At 53.9% G+C, this 16,779-nt stretch overlaps 4 protein-coding genes across 4 annotated transcripts; 2 read left to right on the forward strand and 2 right to left on the reverse strand.

The window, feature by feature from the left end:
* Window positions 1–1,735: 1,735 nt before the first annotated feature.
* N7498_005822 (uncharacterized protein) lies at window positions 1,736–3,022 on the reverse strand (the record flags this gene model as incomplete). The annotated part of the gene is made up of 3 exons (XM_058452884.1): window positions 1,736–2,400; window positions 2,452–2,867; window positions 2,931–3,022. The coding sequence occupies 3 exons, from the start codon at window positions 3,020–3,022 to the stop codon at window positions 1,736–1,738; spliced, it is 1,173 nt and encodes a 390-aa protein (XP_058309422.1).
* Window positions 3,023–5,812: 2,790 nt separating this feature from the next.
* On the forward strand, window positions 5,813–7,449 carry N7498_005823 (uncharacterized protein; the record flags this gene model as incomplete). Its single annotated transcript, XM_058452885.1, has 2 exons — window positions 5,813–6,060; window positions 6,117–7,449. The coding sequence occupies 2 exons, from the start codon at window positions 5,813–5,815 to the stop codon at window positions 7,447–7,449; spliced, it is 1,581 nt and encodes a 526-aa protein (XP_058309423.1).
* Window positions 7,450–7,893: 444 nt separating this feature from the next.
* On the forward strand, window positions 7,894–10,820 carry N7498_005824 (DEAD/DEAH box helicase; the record flags this gene model as incomplete). Its single annotated transcript, XM_058452886.1, has 2 exons — window positions 7,894–8,150; window positions 8,231–10,820. 2 exons carry the CDS (start codon window positions 7,894–7,896, stop codon window positions 10,818–10,820), a joined length of 2,847 nt encoding a protein of 948 aa, XP_058309424.1.
* A 293-nt stretch (window positions 10,821–11,113) lies between these two features.
* On the reverse strand, window positions 11,114–16,203 carry N7498_005825 (uncharacterized protein; the record flags this gene model as incomplete). The annotated part of the gene is given in 2 exon segments (XM_058452887.1): window positions 11,114–15,371; window positions 15,386–16,203. 2 exon segments carry the CDS (start codon window positions 16,201–16,203, stop codon window positions 11,114–11,116), a joined length of 5,076 nt encoding a protein of 1,691 aa, XP_058309425.1.
* Between the last annotated feature and the right edge of the window lie 576 nt (window positions 16,204–16,779).

Genomic DNA, 16,779 nt, shown 5'->3' on the forward strand with positions numbered 1-16,779 from the left:
CACCCGGCTCGCCCCCGAGATCGTTCGTGCACGCCTCAAAACTAATAATACCCAAAGGCAATCAGGGTATGACCGTGCGAGGCGCTAGGACTGAGGACCCAAAGGACTTTCGTATTCGGGAGAACATTCCGTAGCGAGTGCACCGCAGACACGGACTACACGGTGGATCATGAACCACAACATCTCAGCGCGATCGAGGCTACGCCCATCCCGGCCATTGGCGGATGCCAGTAATACTGTGTATGTTCCCCCCACCGATCCTGCCCTGAACTCGTCTGGATCGGGATTTGGTGCAAACTCTATCGGCAAGGTCTGGCTAGGCACCCGCGGGAATAGAAAATCGAGTCTGATGGTGATCGGGAATTATATTAATTGATCCAATTAATTTACCCATTCACTTTAATTGCGGTAATTAAACGAGCCGAGGTTTCTCCCGTTCGGCCCCCGAGGTCCACTAACGGATGTGTGGTTCTGCGTTGATCATATGGAGTAAACAGAAAAGCCCACCGGAATGGCTTTTCAGCGATATCGGATCTCGGGCGCGGGATTTGGTCGGCAAATAACCTCAAAGGTCCTCCTACAAAACTCAGTCCTGCAGGGTTGGGCCAACATGCACAATCTTCACTTTTGGTTGGGTGGTCAAAACTCTGTTGAAACTTTGTTCGTGAAAGACATTTGTCACCTTCTAGAAAACATTTAAAGTGAAACATTTCTATTCAAATATACAATGTTGCATTGGGCACTGGCGAATCAAATCGTTCGGGTAACGACCTTCGGTAGACTTTGCCACGGTGATTACCGTGCACAGTTGATAAGAGATGACTACTCCACAGGGATCTCCCGTTAATGGAATTTTCGGAGTGGGAGATTCCGCCCCCATGACCCGGAAAATCCGTAACCACACAATGGCCGGGCGCGATCCTTGGATCACGGCGCAAATAGGCGGCGGCCGCCGGGTTGGCACAGTGGGGCCCGTCGGACTGTGACATGCTGAGACAGCATGCGCCACCCAATGGATGCCAATATGGGAGTACTGGACATTCTAGGTTAGACTCCTGTGGGGCACGATTGCCATTTCTTGCGACTGTCCCGTCTTATGTAGAAGGCTTTTTGATGTTGACGCAGATACCGACACGTTGGCCCGACGTCACATTGTGTAAATTTTCGACCCTGCGCCTGCTCGGGAAGGGTCCGTGAAGACTACCGCCACCCGTGTCCATGGCGGCCGGTTCAGGGCTGACCCTGAATCTGGTCGGCTCTGGATATTAAAATGTGCAGGGATCAAAGGGCCGGAACACAGGCTCACGGGCTCATACAGTAGGCTCACCTCCACCTCAGCTGGACTCGACTTCGCTCGGGCTCGATTTCGACAAGATCGACAGTCGTTGACGCAACGAAGCGGGAGATCGGCGGGGCAAGTGGATTCCCTGGTGAACCACGGTTTGCCACGCCTAGCGCTTGGGCCTCTTGTGGTACGTCGGATGCGATGTGGAAATTGCATAGGATTGGCATTCTTGATGACCTCTATACTGTACAGTGTATATGCCGTGCAATTGAGAATCCCCCGTATATCCAACCGGTGTATCCAACAGAAAGGAAAGGAAAACATGTCTAAAACCGAATATGTACAGGCAAAGAAAAGAGCAATGATTAGGCGGGGTATCAGGTCCACAAGGACTCGGGTAGATTCGTGAAATAATGCCGTTTCGGCTTTTGAAGGGAAGAGAGGCGGCGCTTACACTTCCTCGTGTCCGGAGACCGCATGAGCAGTGCTGGATTGGTACTCCGGTGGCCGAGTGTCGCGCTGCACGGTCACCGTAATGTCCTGTCGGATCCGCAGCGCACGGGCTGAGCCATCGTCACTGCTCACATCCCGCTCCTCAGTCGGGGTAAGGCTGATATCGGAGACGGCGGGGTCCTTTGACGGAGTGGCAGTTGCTCTGTGCGGGAAGTCGTGCATGTCGAATTCGCCCGAGCGGAGTTGACTGGAGGGTCCGTACGGTCGAGAACCGCCTTTGCTGGTCCACGCGCCGGACTTGAATCGATCGGTGCCGCGCTTCGATCCTCCGGTCCAGCTCTTGAGTACCGGGAATACGTCCCGCAGCAGGGACCAGACCAAGGGCAGGTTGGTGACGAGGATGGCCACCGTGGCTTCGCGGAAGTACCAGTTCATATAAACGTAGGAGATGAGCGCGGGGTCCAGGCAGTACACCTTGTTCAGAACGGCGGCGACGATGACGAAGATTCCCATGCCGAAGAGAAGGACCAGGATCAACTTTTGCTTCATCGGCACACGGACTTGCACCAGCATGGGGATGGCGACGAGCAGCATGAAGCAATCGGCGGAGATCGAGAAACATCCTTGGACGATCTCATAGTACTGGTAGGATGAACATTGATCTAGGCAAAGTCAGTGTCGTGTAAATTTCAACGGGGAAGCGTCGTTCTTACAATCGTATGATGGCACCGCCCAGTAGTTGGTTAGCGGGCGGCACATGAGGAAGAGAGACAACTCCGTAGCGAGAAAGCCGAGCCCAACGTAGACGGCGATGTAGTTGATCCATTTGCGCTGCTTCAGGCCTTCGGTGATACGAGCGTAGATAACCAGCATGCACGCCTTGCAACTCCAGACGCAAAGGATAAAGGCATGTTCCGACACGAAAACCCATTTACTGCCCCGCACACGCTCGTCGCGGATGGCCGGTGTTATGTGCTCCTCCTGCTCCGGGGTCATCAAATTGGAGCCTCCTCCCGAGGCCACTTCGTTGAGTGCAACGCATAGAATGGTATACCAGACGAGGCCGAAGCACATAATATAGTCGTCTGTTTGGAGATGGCGTATTCCCAGACGTCGGATACGGGCGGTACTATAGTACCCCTCGAGTCAGTTACAGTACAGGTCTCGTCCACGCCACGCAAGAGACACTCACAATCGAAGGATGGCGCCGAATACACCGAAGGCGTAGAGAGTCCATGTCTCACGCGCAAAGTCACGACCGAAGTTACCACCCAGTCCAGACATATTTCCAGGATGCGAAGGGTGCAACCTATAGGGCGAGGGAGGTTAGATGGGCGATCAAGAGAGACAGGGAAGTGGTGCCAGGAATGGATGGTGCAGCCACGCACATTATAATAAGATTGTAGTCCGAGAACAATTAAGTTTCCGGACACACATCTGGTTAGGACGATCTTCGACTCCAGGGGGGTGGACGAGCGGGGAGTTCACCAAGTCGGTGTGATACGATAGGTACATGGGGAAGGCAAGATGCGGTATGGGTGGAAGGGAAACTTACCATAGGCGAAAAAAAGATATTCCGATTACAGCCTACAGCCAACCATAGGCCGTGGCTGGGAGCTCTGAGGAAAGGTGGGCTGTTCCATGGCGCCAGAAGGAATGGCGAACCTTGGAAATGGAACCACGGTAAATTGGCCTGGTTGCTGGCCGTACAGTAACAGAACTATGATTTGTACCTGACAGCGCCTGCCGATGGGCTCCACCGGGCCTCAGCTCCTTCGTCTCTGGAAATTGGCCCAGGGACTTTCCGTTTCGGGAGGCTTGTGTAAATCGAGGTTACATACGGGTACAGTTTTACGGTTTTTCCTTTGGCTTGGCAGTAGTTCCTCGCACGAGGTTTGCCTGAGACCACTATAAGAGAGTTTGCCAGCAATTTAAAGACGACGGAACCATCATCTCAAATGGAAGGAGGTAAATGTATACAGTAGGGTTCAGTCTAACGCAGTCAGTCTAGTGCTTCAGGTTCCATCGTCCGGTTGACGCTAGGAAAGGCGCAAGTGAGCACGCGAGCTCTTTACAGCCTTCCCGAAAGGGCTAGTGACCTCCGAGGTCGTTCCTGTTTCAAAATCTTGACTTCACTGCGGTGGCCCCGAGGATCCACTGGATGGGGGCGAGTGGCAGAGGATCAACGCGCTGCTGTTGAATCGGAGAGTGCGGGAAGCGTTCGCGGTCATCGTCCGTGGGCATCGTCCGTGGGACGTAAGTCGATAGAGAGTGGGTCCATCCAGAGGTTTACGGTAGGAATGAGCTATCTAATAGAGTTTATCAAGTGGGTCGTTGAAACAGCGTTCAGGTTGGAACCCTTGCAGATTGAGGGATTTTGCGGTGGAGACGGAGAAATCCCAACCCGTACGGCTCCCCAGTGCCCCGTTCCATGTTCAGCACGGTGCAGCTTGGCGCCATTTGCGACGTTCATGGAGCACCAGGAAGTGTACTGCAGTATGTACATTGAGGCTATGAGTTATGCCCTGTTTGAATTGAATGGTGCCGATCGGGTGATACGTCGATTCGATATTATTCTTCATTCTTCATGGCGCACGCTACCGATCGTGGTACTAGTCCGGCAAATCACGATCTCTGCCGTGACAAACTTTGTTAGTTTCTTCGTCATGTTGCTTTGGCGAGATGTACCTGAAACTAGACCCTGCATTGGCCGACGCCCGGCTTTGGGGACCTGTCTAGATCCAATGTGCACACGCCACACAGACCCCACTAGATCTGAGACTAAATCTAAGCCTGCCCATAGGTCGATCAGAAATCATGTCTGCCCTCTGCCACCTTTCCGGTGGGTGTCTGTACTGTAGCATCCACCCCGACGCAGGACACTGTTTTTGGAGATCCCCGAACCGGGAGCCATCTTGCACGTAGATCCGTGGGCCATCACCGAACCACGGTAGTGGTAGTTAGTTATAAGAATCGGGGGCCCTTTGTCTAGAGATAGCGGCCAGACCCGAAAGGTCGTGCAATATACTCACGAAGTACTTTAGCCACTGTGGCTCGCTGTCTCATATCCTGTAGCATTATTCATGTGGTGTGGATCTGGACTCACCTTGGCACCTCGTTAGTACATTTAGGGGTCATTTCCGAAAGGAAGCTGCCTATCGCGAATAGATTAATGGCAATTAGCGTAACACCCAGTTTCACCGAGAGCCTCACGGCTTGCCATCGGTTCTCAATTTTTGCGCTATTTCAGCACAGAGCGTCGGAAGTCCCGAAGGACCGACGTACCATCAAGTGGTAACCAGTTGCCTTTTGTAGCGCTTGCCAAGTCTTCTAGAAGGCCGCTGTAACGCTGTGATACGTCACGAACACCTTGAACGGAGGCGTCTCGCATGGCTATGCACAACATACGGATACATAGAACACCGATGGGATGTAGAGCCAGACCTATGTAGAACTGGAACGGTTACTCCACACATTGCCTCCTCCCCTTCGATCATTCTACAGTACCAAGGCCAGATGGCCTGGGGATGCCAAGAAATAGCACTAGGCGTGTGGAAAAGTCTTTCTGCTCAAGCTCCCCTTCTAGGTAAGGTGCGACAGGGTGACACTCCACGGCCAACCTGACTTTTTCGTTGGAGTTTGGCGCAGTCGCCCCCTTCGTGCACCAATGACACGCATTGGCGGCCCCACCGTCGTTGGGGTTGGCCACTTCGGCTTGCCGTTTGGAGGCGTTTGACTGGCTGCAGATTGTCCCTTGGCTTGATTAGAGTGGCCGTGGTGGGGTCGGGAGAATCAAATTCACGGTTGAGATGCGATCGACATCGCCGATGGGTTCGCTCTGGGAGGTGGCACTCCGCACCGGGGTGGTACACCACTTCCCTCCCGTACTCCACCGAACAATAATATAGTCACGCTCTCTCCTTTCCACCTTGACTTCCCTGGCCATTCATTCTTTTCTTCCTGGGAATCTTCGTGTGTATACGAGCTCCCTTCACGGCCTCTCGCGACCGTCAACCAGTCCGCGACTTCGAACGTCGACCCGCGGGACTTCGATTTTTCGGAGTAATCGCTATCATGGCCGAAATCCCCGAGAAGACCAGGGCCACCGAGGAAGTAGCTTCGGCTTCGGCTTCGGCTTCAGAGGAGCAGTATCAGGGTGAATTGGTCAATGCCTCCGGTCACCGTCAGGAGCTCGAGCGCAACTTCAGCCTTCTCAGTATCTGTGCCGTGGCCGTCACGACCGGAAACACCTGGATCGCACAGGGTGGTAGTGTGGTGACTGCATTGAGTAACGGTGGTCTCGCCGGTTGTATCTATGAGTTGTATGGTGAACCCCTCCCCTCTGTCGGCTGGAATAACGTCTAACTATCACCTGCAGCATTGCCGTCTCTATCTGCTACTGGCTGGTCGCTGCCTCCATCGCCGAGCTGGCATCTGGTATGCCCTCGGCCAGTGGTGTGTACCATTGGGCTTCCATCACCGCCGGCAAGCATGGTCGCGTCTGCGGTTTCTTCGCTGGCTGGTGGAACTGTCTCGCCTGGATTCTGGGCGCTGCCTCCATGTCCCTGATCATGGCTCAGCAGCTTGTGTCCATGTACGCCTTGATGCACCCGGGCTTCGTGCCTGCGACCTGGAACACATTCGTGACGTTCCTTCTCTGTACCTGGACCTGCTGCTGCATCGTGCTTTTCATGAACCGGTTCCTGCCTTACATTGGCAACATCGGAATGTTCTTCATTCTGGCCGGCGTCTTCATCACCGTTATCGTCTGCGCCGTGATGCCCTACGTCAACGGTGTTGGGTACGGTTCCGACTACCAGGTCTGGGAGAAGTGGACCGACGGGACCAACTACAAGCAGGAGGGCTTCGTCTTCGTCATGGGCATGCTGAACGGCGCCTACTCGGTCGGTACCCCTGACTGTGCGTCTCACTTGGCTGAGGAGATCCCCAAGCCTAGCCGTAACATCCCCAAGGCCGTGCTGGCCCAGATGGCCGTTGGCTTCATCACCGGTATCTGCTACATGATCGCCATCTTCTACTCCATCCAGGACCTCGACGCGGTCACCACAAGCCCCTACAACTTCCCTCTTGCCGAGATCTACTACCAGGCCACTGGAACCCGCGGTGGTGCCCTGGGTCTCCTGGTCATTGCTTTCATACCAACTCTAGTCACTGCTTCTGGCTGCTACATTACTGCCGGTCGCACCCTTTGGACCATTTCGCGTGACCGTGCTACTCCATTCCCTAACTGGCTCGGTCATATCAACACCACCTTCCACAACCCCTTCAACGCCACCCTAGCGTGCGGTGGTATCGTCACCGTCCTCGCCTGCATCTACCTCGGATCGTCCACTGCCTTCAGCGCTTTCGTCGGATGCTTCGTGCAGCTGTCCAGTCTTTCCTACTTCATGGCCATCCTTCCCCACGTTCTCACCCGCCGCTCGTCCTTCGTTCCCGGTTTCTTCTTCATGAACAACAAGATCGGCTACGTCGTCAACGTCTTGGCCTGCATCTACATCATCGCCTTTGCCATCATATTCTGCTTCCCCTATGCTCTGCCCGTCGAGGCTGCCTCGATGAACTACGCCAGTCTGATGACCGGTGGTCTTACCATCTTCGTCGCCATCTGGTGGTTCGTCCGCCGGGGCTCATACGAAGGTCCCAAGAACATCCCCTTGACCGACAAAGCTCTCCTGGAAGATGCTCAGTAAAGGCATAGATAACTGTTTGGACCGAAAAATACTCGTGGGATGACTCTTGACTTGCATATATCATTTGTTTCACCATTATACCTTTTCATTCGCTGATGATCTCCGACGACTGTCACATGCATTCCCATGCATTCATTGACTGACCTTGATGCGATATTTTCCTTGTGTACATCACCTTATTATGCTGGGGTGTTGGGTCTGTTTTATACCCCCTGCATGCATACATAATTACCTTTCAACTTCACTCGCTTGAACCTTGAAAGTAGATAGAAAGACCATTGAAACTTTATTTCTAAAACAATTAAATTTCCCGTCCCACCGTCTTAGTTGAGCCTCACCCTTGATTTCCCTCTCCGAACGGTTAATTGGGTGGGTCACGTGAGTGCGCGCGTGTCTCACGCGTCTGGCGTCGTGATCTTCAGCAGACCTCAACTGCAGGTCGCCATGGTCTTCAAGCCCTTTAAGCCCCCTCTGATTAGGAAGACCGAGCCGTCGACGGAGACAAGCGAAGACTCTGACCATCCAGCCAAGAAAGCCCGCCTGCAGAAGAATGAGCCAGCCCATGCAGATACGCGTCCTCCGCCATCATTAGATTCTCGAAAGCCATTGGTACAAGTCAGGAACGGAAAAGATTCAGGGAAAGCTTCGAAGAAGTCTGCCACCAAAGCAGGTGCAGGTGAACGATATTTCAATGCTCTTTGGTATGCCCAATTGACTCTTTTTCTTCGTCACTCCCAACCCCACCAATAGATCACGTTTTAACATTCGGCTTCATTTATAGGAGGAAACCGACAACAAAGAAAAACAAGACTTGGGATGGAGATGCTATACTCGTGGCCCGCGGTGGTCTTTTATCCTTGCGGGATGTCGGAGGCAAAGACATGGGCCGGGTGATGTACGAGCAGGAGCTTGAACCGGGAAAAATGCTATACATCTCTGGAAAGGAGGTCGAGATCGACTCTGAGATACCCCGTGGAGAATACGTCGCCCTGAAACCATCAGTGGAAGAGACGAAACCGGCGCCGACACCACCAAAACCGAGGAACATGTCGCTGGCTGCGTTGAAGAACACTTTGGGACGGAGCTCTTCCAAACCGGCCGTTTTGAATATCACTCAGTCTTTGAAACGGAGCTCAGCGGTTTTGGAGAATGAAACTACTCCCAAAGCATCTACAACTCCGACCTTTGGTGCCTACAAGGCACCTCTGCTCGAGAACACGGTGGTTTCGTCGAGTACCGCAAATGTCGTTCCACGACATGATCCCAATGCGCCAGGAGCATTGGTCATGCCGCGACCGAAATCGGTACCTGAAGGAAAGCAAATTGTGGATGTCGTGGTCGATCCATTGTTGGTCAAGAGTCTCCGACAACACCAGCGCGAAGGTGTCCAGTTTCTCTACGAATGTGTCATGGGCATGCGAGATTTCAACGGCGAAGGAGCAATCTTAGCTGACGATATGGGTCTCGGCAAGACCCTCCAGACCATCGCGTTACTGTGGACCTTGTTGAAACAGAATCCCATTGCCGGGAATGCCCCGGTCATCAAGAAGGCTCTCATTGTCTGCCCCGTGACATTGATCAATAACTGGCGAAAGGAATTTCGCAAGTGGCTTGGAAATGAGCGGATTGGTGTTTTTGTCCTTGATGATAATCGCAGACGTCTGACTGATTTTACCAAGGGGCGAGCTTACAGTGTCATGATTGTGGGATACGAAAAGTTGAGGACTGTCCACGAGGGTTTGGCAAGGGGTGCAGGAGTCGATATTATCATTGCGGACGAAGGCCATCGACTGAAGACGCTGCAGAATAAGAGTGGTCAGGCTATCCAGAACCTCAACGCTACGAAGAGAGTCATCCTCTCCGGAACGCCTATCCAAAACGATCTGAGAGAGTTCTTCGCTGCTGTCGACCTCATCAACCCTGGCATTCTCGGCAACTTCAAGGCCTTTATTCGCGAGTTCGAAACACCCATTGTTCGAAGCAGACAACCAGAAGCTACCAGCAAAGACATCGAAAAGGGCGAGTCCAGAAATGAAGAGCTCAGAGAGCTCACATCCAAGTTCATTCTCCGCAGAACAGCCGATGTTCTGGCCAAGTATCTTCCACCAAAATCAGAATACGTGCTCTTCTGCAGGCCGACTCCCGCTCAGGCAAATATCTACCAAGCCGTCCTTGAATCTCCGATATTCCAAAATGCGTTGGGGAATGCCGAGAGTGCTCTTCAACTGATCACCATTCTAAAGAAACTATGCAACAGCCCGTCTCTGCTGACGACCAAAAACAACGACAAGTCACCCAGCGAAACCATCACTTCTCTTCTGTCCTCTCTGCCGCAGAACCTCATGCGCCACTTCTCCCCTTCGGCTAGTGCCAAAGTCCGAGTCCTTGATCAAATTTTGGATAGCGTGCGGTCCAATACTTCGGAGAAGATCGTGCTCGTGTCCAACTACACCTCGACTCTGAACCTCCTAGCCACCCTCTTGACATCCCTCGGGCTCCCATTCCTGCGCCTCGATGGCAGCACCCCAGCCCAAAAACGCCAACCTCTCGTCGACGACTTCAACCGTCTCCCAGCCGAAAAGTGTTTCGCATTCTTGCTCTCGGCCAAGGCAGGTGGCACGGGTCTCAATTTGATCGGAGCTAGCCGTCTCGTTCTTTTCGACGTAGACTGGAACCCCGCGACAGATATCCAAGCCATGGCGCGCATCCACCGCGACGGACAAAAGCATCATTGTCGCATCTACCGCGTCATTCTGAAAGGCAGCTTGGAAGAAAAGATCTGGCAGCGCCAGGTAACCAAGCTTGGGTTGGCGGACAGTGTCATGGAGCACAAGGATAGCGTTTCGCAGTTCTCCACTGCGGAACTACGCGATCTGTTCCGCCTCGATCAAGAAAGCGTTTGCCAAACGCACGACCTTCTGGGCTGTGACTGTGGTGGTAAGGGTATTATGTCCGTGCCATCTTCAGGTGCAGCAACTCCCAAGAAAGATGACGAGTCAGAGTTTGAAGAAATCAGCGACGCTGAATCCTCAGACACACTCCCCGACAACCCACTTCTTTTGAAAGCCTCCAAAGTCGACATGGAAGAACAGGAACGCTCCATCCGCCAAGGTACACATTGTGGACAGCGCTTCGCTAAAAACGGCAAAGGAAAGGCCGGACAGAAGGACAAGATGCACCAATCCCTAGCGCAGTACGCGCACATTGACCCGTCTCTTCTTTCCGGTGACGCCGACGAGGATCTCGCAGCAGCTGTTGATGACGATGTACTCGTTTCCCTGCTCAAAGATGAGTGTAATCGGATCGGGTACATCTTCAAGAAGACTAGAGGTGCAGAGGTTGAGGCCAAGACGCCCGAGCAGCTGGAGTAGGTCTTTGTGTTACAGATAGATAAACAGACTTGATATCAGGTATGAGTATAGTGCTTTTGAATTAGACTATCTACTAGTAAAATGGTATGCAGTGAGAATCAATGATCCAATTAACCACAAATCTAAATATACAAATGAAAAATCCGGGGAACGGCTGACAATATCTAAGAGTAGGTATGATGAACAGTGAAAAGAAAAAGGAAAAGAAAGATGCTCATAAACAGAAGCCGCCAAAATTGCCATGCACCAAATCCAATGCTGATCCCTCCAGCTTCCAAGCAGATGGGTGGTGCTTAATACCGTAGCTTCCCGACAAGTCCAAATGTATACGCCGTCTCGGCCTCGCTCTTCATCTGGAGCATGTAGATGCGCTGCGAGTTGGGAGAGACGCCACCCTGTTTGGCGACAGTGCCGCCTTCGTTCTCTTCATACACCGACACTGCGATTCCGGTACGGGCAATGCGTTCAAATGAGCTCTCGGGCAGGCAGACATCTAACAAGACTTCACCGCGGGTCTTGCCGCGAATTATGATGCGTTTCTCGGACTCTGCATTCCGCGGTGTAGCTGCGCCAGAGCTGGGGGATGAGCTGCCAGTTCCGTCGCCGTGGGTTCCACTTCCGTCGCTGCGGCCGCTAACAGCGGTACCGGGGCGAGAGGGTGGGTTCTTGAGGGGTGCGGGCATGATGGTCAGACGGGCAGCGCCCATGTCGCGCCACTTGGACGCGGTTTCACGCAGGTAAATACGAATCTTGGCGTTGGATAGACCGATGCCGTCGACGCCCTTGATGGCTGCTGCGATGCGGCCGATACCGCCTGATGGAGAGGGGCTTGAGTCTCCGTCGCCGGAATACACGCTGCCTTCGTGGCCGCTGCGAGATGTCACGGTGGAGCGGGAGATGTTGAACATCTTGCTGCCGGCGCCGAAGCGTTTGAGGGCGGAGAAAGCGCTGCTCATGGTTCCGACACTGCTTTCGGAGCCTTCGGCGAGGGAGCGTGGAGAGCCGGAAGCCCGGTAGCTCTTCCTGCGGCGGGGGAAGCCGAACCAGCTTCCTCCGGACTTGGGGGCTGGGTCGTAGTTGGGTAGGACATGATCGTTGAAGGGACCGCGGGCATTTTGGAGGGCGATGTAGGTGGGGTTGTTGATTCGAGAGTGGTTAATAAGAGCGTAAAGAGCGTCGCAGTCGTCAGGGTTGCGGGAACGGAACATGATATTGTTGCTGGTGTTGATCTTGGACCGCTCGGTGGGAGGAGAGCGGATACTAATGTCAATGGCAGTACCTCGGCGGATGGGAACAAGTGGTGTAAGTTCCATGGAGATAAGAGGGCGCGGTGACCTCGCCGGTGAGGTGTTGTGGGAATCGGCGTTCATCTTGAACGCTTCGATCAGCCCGGGGCTGACAGTAATACTGCATTCATCAGGGACCAAGGTCTCCCAATTCCCTTTGTTGGACCAAGCAAAAATGGAGGCAATACTCTTGGTCGACTTGGCAGGTTGCAGCGGCACAGTTCTATAGCCACTCTGCGAGGCAGAGTTGGAAGGAGACAGCGAGCTCGTCGCTGTGGTGGAAGGTCCGCGGGTCTTCGGTTTGGGCAGGTCTCCTTCCTCGTCATCCTCTTCCGATGCCGAGGAGTAGTCTGAATCGGACACGTCTCTCGAGTATTCCGATGATGAATTACTGTAGCGGCGCACCGTCGATGCGTCCGAGTCGGAATCCGAGTAAGAGTCTGAAGCAGTAGAAGGTTCATATTCATGCTTCAGAGGGGAGGAGCCCCTTCGCTTGATCTTGACGCCCGCCGGGCTGAGAACCGGGGCGGGGGAAAGCTTCGAGCTTGGCGAGCGATGCGGTGGTGGAGGCGGAGGCGCATCATCGTGCTTCGATTTAGGCCGGGATTTTCTCCGTCGTGAATGAGTCGGCGTCTCCGGCGGCTCTTGCTCTGGCAATGACTCCAGGGGAGGGTAGTCTTCTTCTTCCACTTCGGTCTCAGCGGTGGACGGAGCCGACAAATGGGTTTGGCTGCTGGTGCTTCGAATCTTGGGGATCTGAGGGAGGTATGCCGAGGGGACAGATGATACTCGAGGAGACTCGGGCTCTGGAGATTCTCTTCGGGGCGTGCGAGGCGTCTTCGGGGGAGACTTCTCCCTAAACGAGTCGGCAGGTTTGATGGTATCTTTGACCTCGCTGCCGTAGAACCTGCCTTCTGCAGGCAAACCTGTTGCCGGTGGAGACTCGGCCATCTTGTCCGAGACAATAGTCTGAGGAGAGGCGTTATCAGAAGTGGGGCTATCCACATAGTTGTCACCATAGCGGGAATGTCTCTGTGCCTTGGACCTCTTCAAGCCAGTAGAGGCCTTTTCTGGGCTCGCCCTTGATGGAAGAAGCTCCAAACCTGAGCGGGGTTGCTTGTTGGACAACTCGGACACTCCGGTAGTATAGCCAGTCTCCCGAGTTACCGTGGAGTATAAAGAGCTTCTGTTGTCGGTGGCGGAGCTAACAGTACTGGGTTCAGAGTAGTGCTCCTTGGGTGTCAAAGAGCGCCGTTTGCTTGTCGCTTTCTCGCCAATCGGAATATCAACCTCACTGGGATTGGCCCGCGGAGGAGAGTCGCTGACAGAAGGTTTGCGAGCCTTATGCTGCTTGGCGCGACTGATGAAGCTCTGGCTTCTGAATAATGCCGGTGGAACAGGATCTGAGCCCAAGAGCTGGACCCACTCAGAGCCAATTACTACTTCATCGATGCGAAGGGAAATCAACTCCTGCCAATATTTTTCCTCGTTGATGGCGCTGCGGAGCATTATCACGATCTCGCCTTTTGTATCGCCGACCCGGGCAGAGACGCAGCGGATATCCATAGGCGGGAAAAGGAGCCAGCGATCCGAATGGTCGATTTCACAAATCAACAAGTCGCCTCCTGGGCCATTACTCGGTGCGTTATCCCGGTATAACAGTTCAGCCCGACAGTCAACCAATTGGCCACTAGAGTGGTACAGAGACAAATTGAAAAAGTCGCGGGCCCGGACATGGCGGGTCTGATCAACTGAGACATTTTGAAGTATGCCCATTGTCATCGGGTCTCTGGCGCGAGTCGGGTCGATGCTTGCGGCGGACTCGTCCTCGAGCCTTGCTCGTTCATTCCGTGCTCGTTTTCGTGCATCTACCACAAGCGCTTGGTATGCATTCGCGATCTCCTCGGCTTTGGTTGAGGGTTGCAGAATATTGATTCCCTTGAAGCTTTTGGCGAGATATTTGAGTCGTACCAAAGGTCGCTTCAGCAGATAAGCGACGTCCACCTTCTCGCCGTCAGCATCGACCACATCGCCATTCTCATCACGCTCCATGCCCTCGTCAAGACTCTTTGTATCGCCGTTGTCTTCCTCGCCCTCTTCCAACGGTGCAAGGTTGACAATGACATCTTTGAACCCGAGTCTCCACGCCTTGAGGTATTCCCGGTAAACTCTTTGCGCACCCTGGGCCCACGTAAGCAATGCATCCGGATTGTCTTGCGGGATGCGCTTGTGTAAGGTTTTTAGCCGTTCAATTGCCACTCCCATGTTGACAATGGGTTTGGAAAAGTTTAGGTCATCTTTCGGGTCCATAGAAGGCCGGAAAAGACCAGCAGCAATAGCAGAGTCGGAGCGCGACAACACACAGGTTAACAGCACCGGGATCACACCGCCCACGAGAGTCTTGAGCTCGCGCATATACTTTGTTTCATCTGCAGAGAGTTCGGCCATGATGTCGAGAACCGTGGCACTGGCCAGACGGCTCTTGTTTGTCCGGATACTTCGAGCAGATCGGATGCTTCTGCTTCGACCGCTGGGGACAGACAGAACCGACATAAGATCATTATGGGTAGTAAGGCGTCGTTTCAACTGTGAAGAAACTGCGGGGAGAGAATCGGGATCAAAACGGTCCTTCTCTTCGGTTGCCTCCTCTGCTTCTTCCATCGACTTTTCTTTAGGGTCGTGCTTCTTTTGGGAGGCGACTGATTCTTCAGGAAGAGTACTGAGGGTTTCAGCAGAGGCGATCGTCGACAGGCGGTGGTTCCCAGTCATAGGGAATGGTTTCTTGCGGCCGACTGGGACAGGCGCATTGTTGCCCGAGACTTCTGATCCCTCCGAGACCGTCTGTAGGTCTGAATCCAAACTCAAGGTGCTTTCTCCATAATGCTTGTCGCGCAATCTGTCTTCTCGAATCCTGAGTGGCAACAGTCTCGGAGTTTTGTCAATACTGGATCGTCTGCCGTCTGACACGGGGTCACGGTCTTGCGACTTGCGCTTCTCGGAGATGCCATCCTTGTCCCTAGAATGTCGGCTGTGGGAACTCTTCGGGCGAGACTCGCTTTCTAATGACAGGTCGGATTGAGAGAAACATGTGCTTTCGTCATCTGCCAGTCTTCTTGATCGCCTTGCTCGTGCCGATTTCATGTCTAGAGGACCAGGCATATCACTCTTCGAGTCATTGTCGAGAAAGGGGTCGGGCGTGTCCGACAGCCATGCCTCAATCTTGGCTCCGCGCTGTCCGGGTGGAGGGGGGTTGGCCTTGGTGGCTCTGCTTCCGGTAACTTAAACATTTTCCTGGACTCATCCACTATCTGTGCAAAAATTCCTCCCTTGGGCACTTTCGAATACCCCCGAGAGGTTTGGCCACGAGCACGCCGCCGTGACAGCTCGGTAAAGTCGGCCTCGCTTTTTGCCCATTCCACATCATCTGGAAGTGGCGATTCCCTTCTTAATAGTTCTGGGATATCTGACAAGACCGTGGCTGTGGGCAGATCGGTCTCCAAGTCGCTATCCGTCACTGACTCGGTATCTTGTTTGTGCGGGGTTGAGCGCGTCCCTTCACGAGTGGGAGATTTGGATGCAGTGGCATCTCGACGTCCACCGCGCTGGGGTCTTCCCAGCTCGTCTTTTTCATTGACCCGTCTTGCGCGTGGAGACCCCGTCCCCTCATTCGTCGTGTATTCGTTGATTCGTTTGGGAGCGGGTAGGTTTCGTGAAGAGGCTTGCGTCGAAGACCGATTCCTCTTCCAGTGTTCGTCACTGATGACTCGCTTGCGCGGCGTGCTATGACTGCGCTCCCTGGTCGTCGGAAGCTTATCCTTCTCTTTCTCCTTGGGCTTTTCCACCTTGTCCGGCTTCACCTTGGCGGCCTTGGGTTTCGGTTTCGGCGTCGCTTTTGGTTTGTTCTCTTCGTCGTCGTTATCGTAGACACCGTCATCGATCGTTATTACTCCGCCGCCTTGTTGCTGCCATTGCCGCACTCTCGCGCGCACCGTGTTCGTGTCGTGGACCCCCAACGGCTGGCCGAGATCGAGCGGCTTCGTAGATTTGGCAGTCCCTCCGGGGTTGGAGGGGCGGTTCGGCGTTGCAGGAGATGGCATCGATATCTACACAGGTCGGCAAAACGTCAGCATATCGAGGCTGCTCGAGGATTGTTGACACGGGTACCCGAGACACAATCACGAAGAGACTCACCGCGCAGCGCCCGCTAATCTGAGTTCGATCAGAGATCGTCAGAGATCATAGCAGTGCAGCATTTGCTTTTTTTCTGTTGTACAAGGCTAGGCTAGCTGATTGAGGAAGATGTAAACAAGACGATACAGCTTGGGGCTGACACCGCCCGATAAGACCGGGATGGGTTCTGGCGCCCACACGGCTGCCCGGGAAACCGGCGATCGTCGATCAACGCGTCTGCGGTCGCTGTTTGGCCTTTTTGATCCTTGCAGCCCAGCCGCCTGATCGATTCACCACTGCGCGTGATTTGATCGGCTGCTTCTACAACCCCTGCTGATGGGCTTTTTTGGTGTCGAACTGAGGGGCTCGATGTCCTTGGCATTCTTCACGGAGTTGCGTCTAAAGGCTAAAGGGAAGGGCAGCTTTGTATGGCCGTGGTTTAGTGGTCGGTGTGGCAGGTATCTAGCGTGGTCCCTCATGCAGCGTCATCGCCCGGCGTGGGA

Source organism: Penicillium cinerascens, assembly GCF_028974065.1.
Source record: "Penicillium cinerascens strain IBT 15544 chromosome Unknown contig_5_segment0_segment0, whole genome shotgun sequence".
NCBI lineage: Eukaryota > Fungi > Ascomycota > Eurotiomycetes > Eurotiales > Aspergillaceae > Penicillium > Penicillium cinerascens.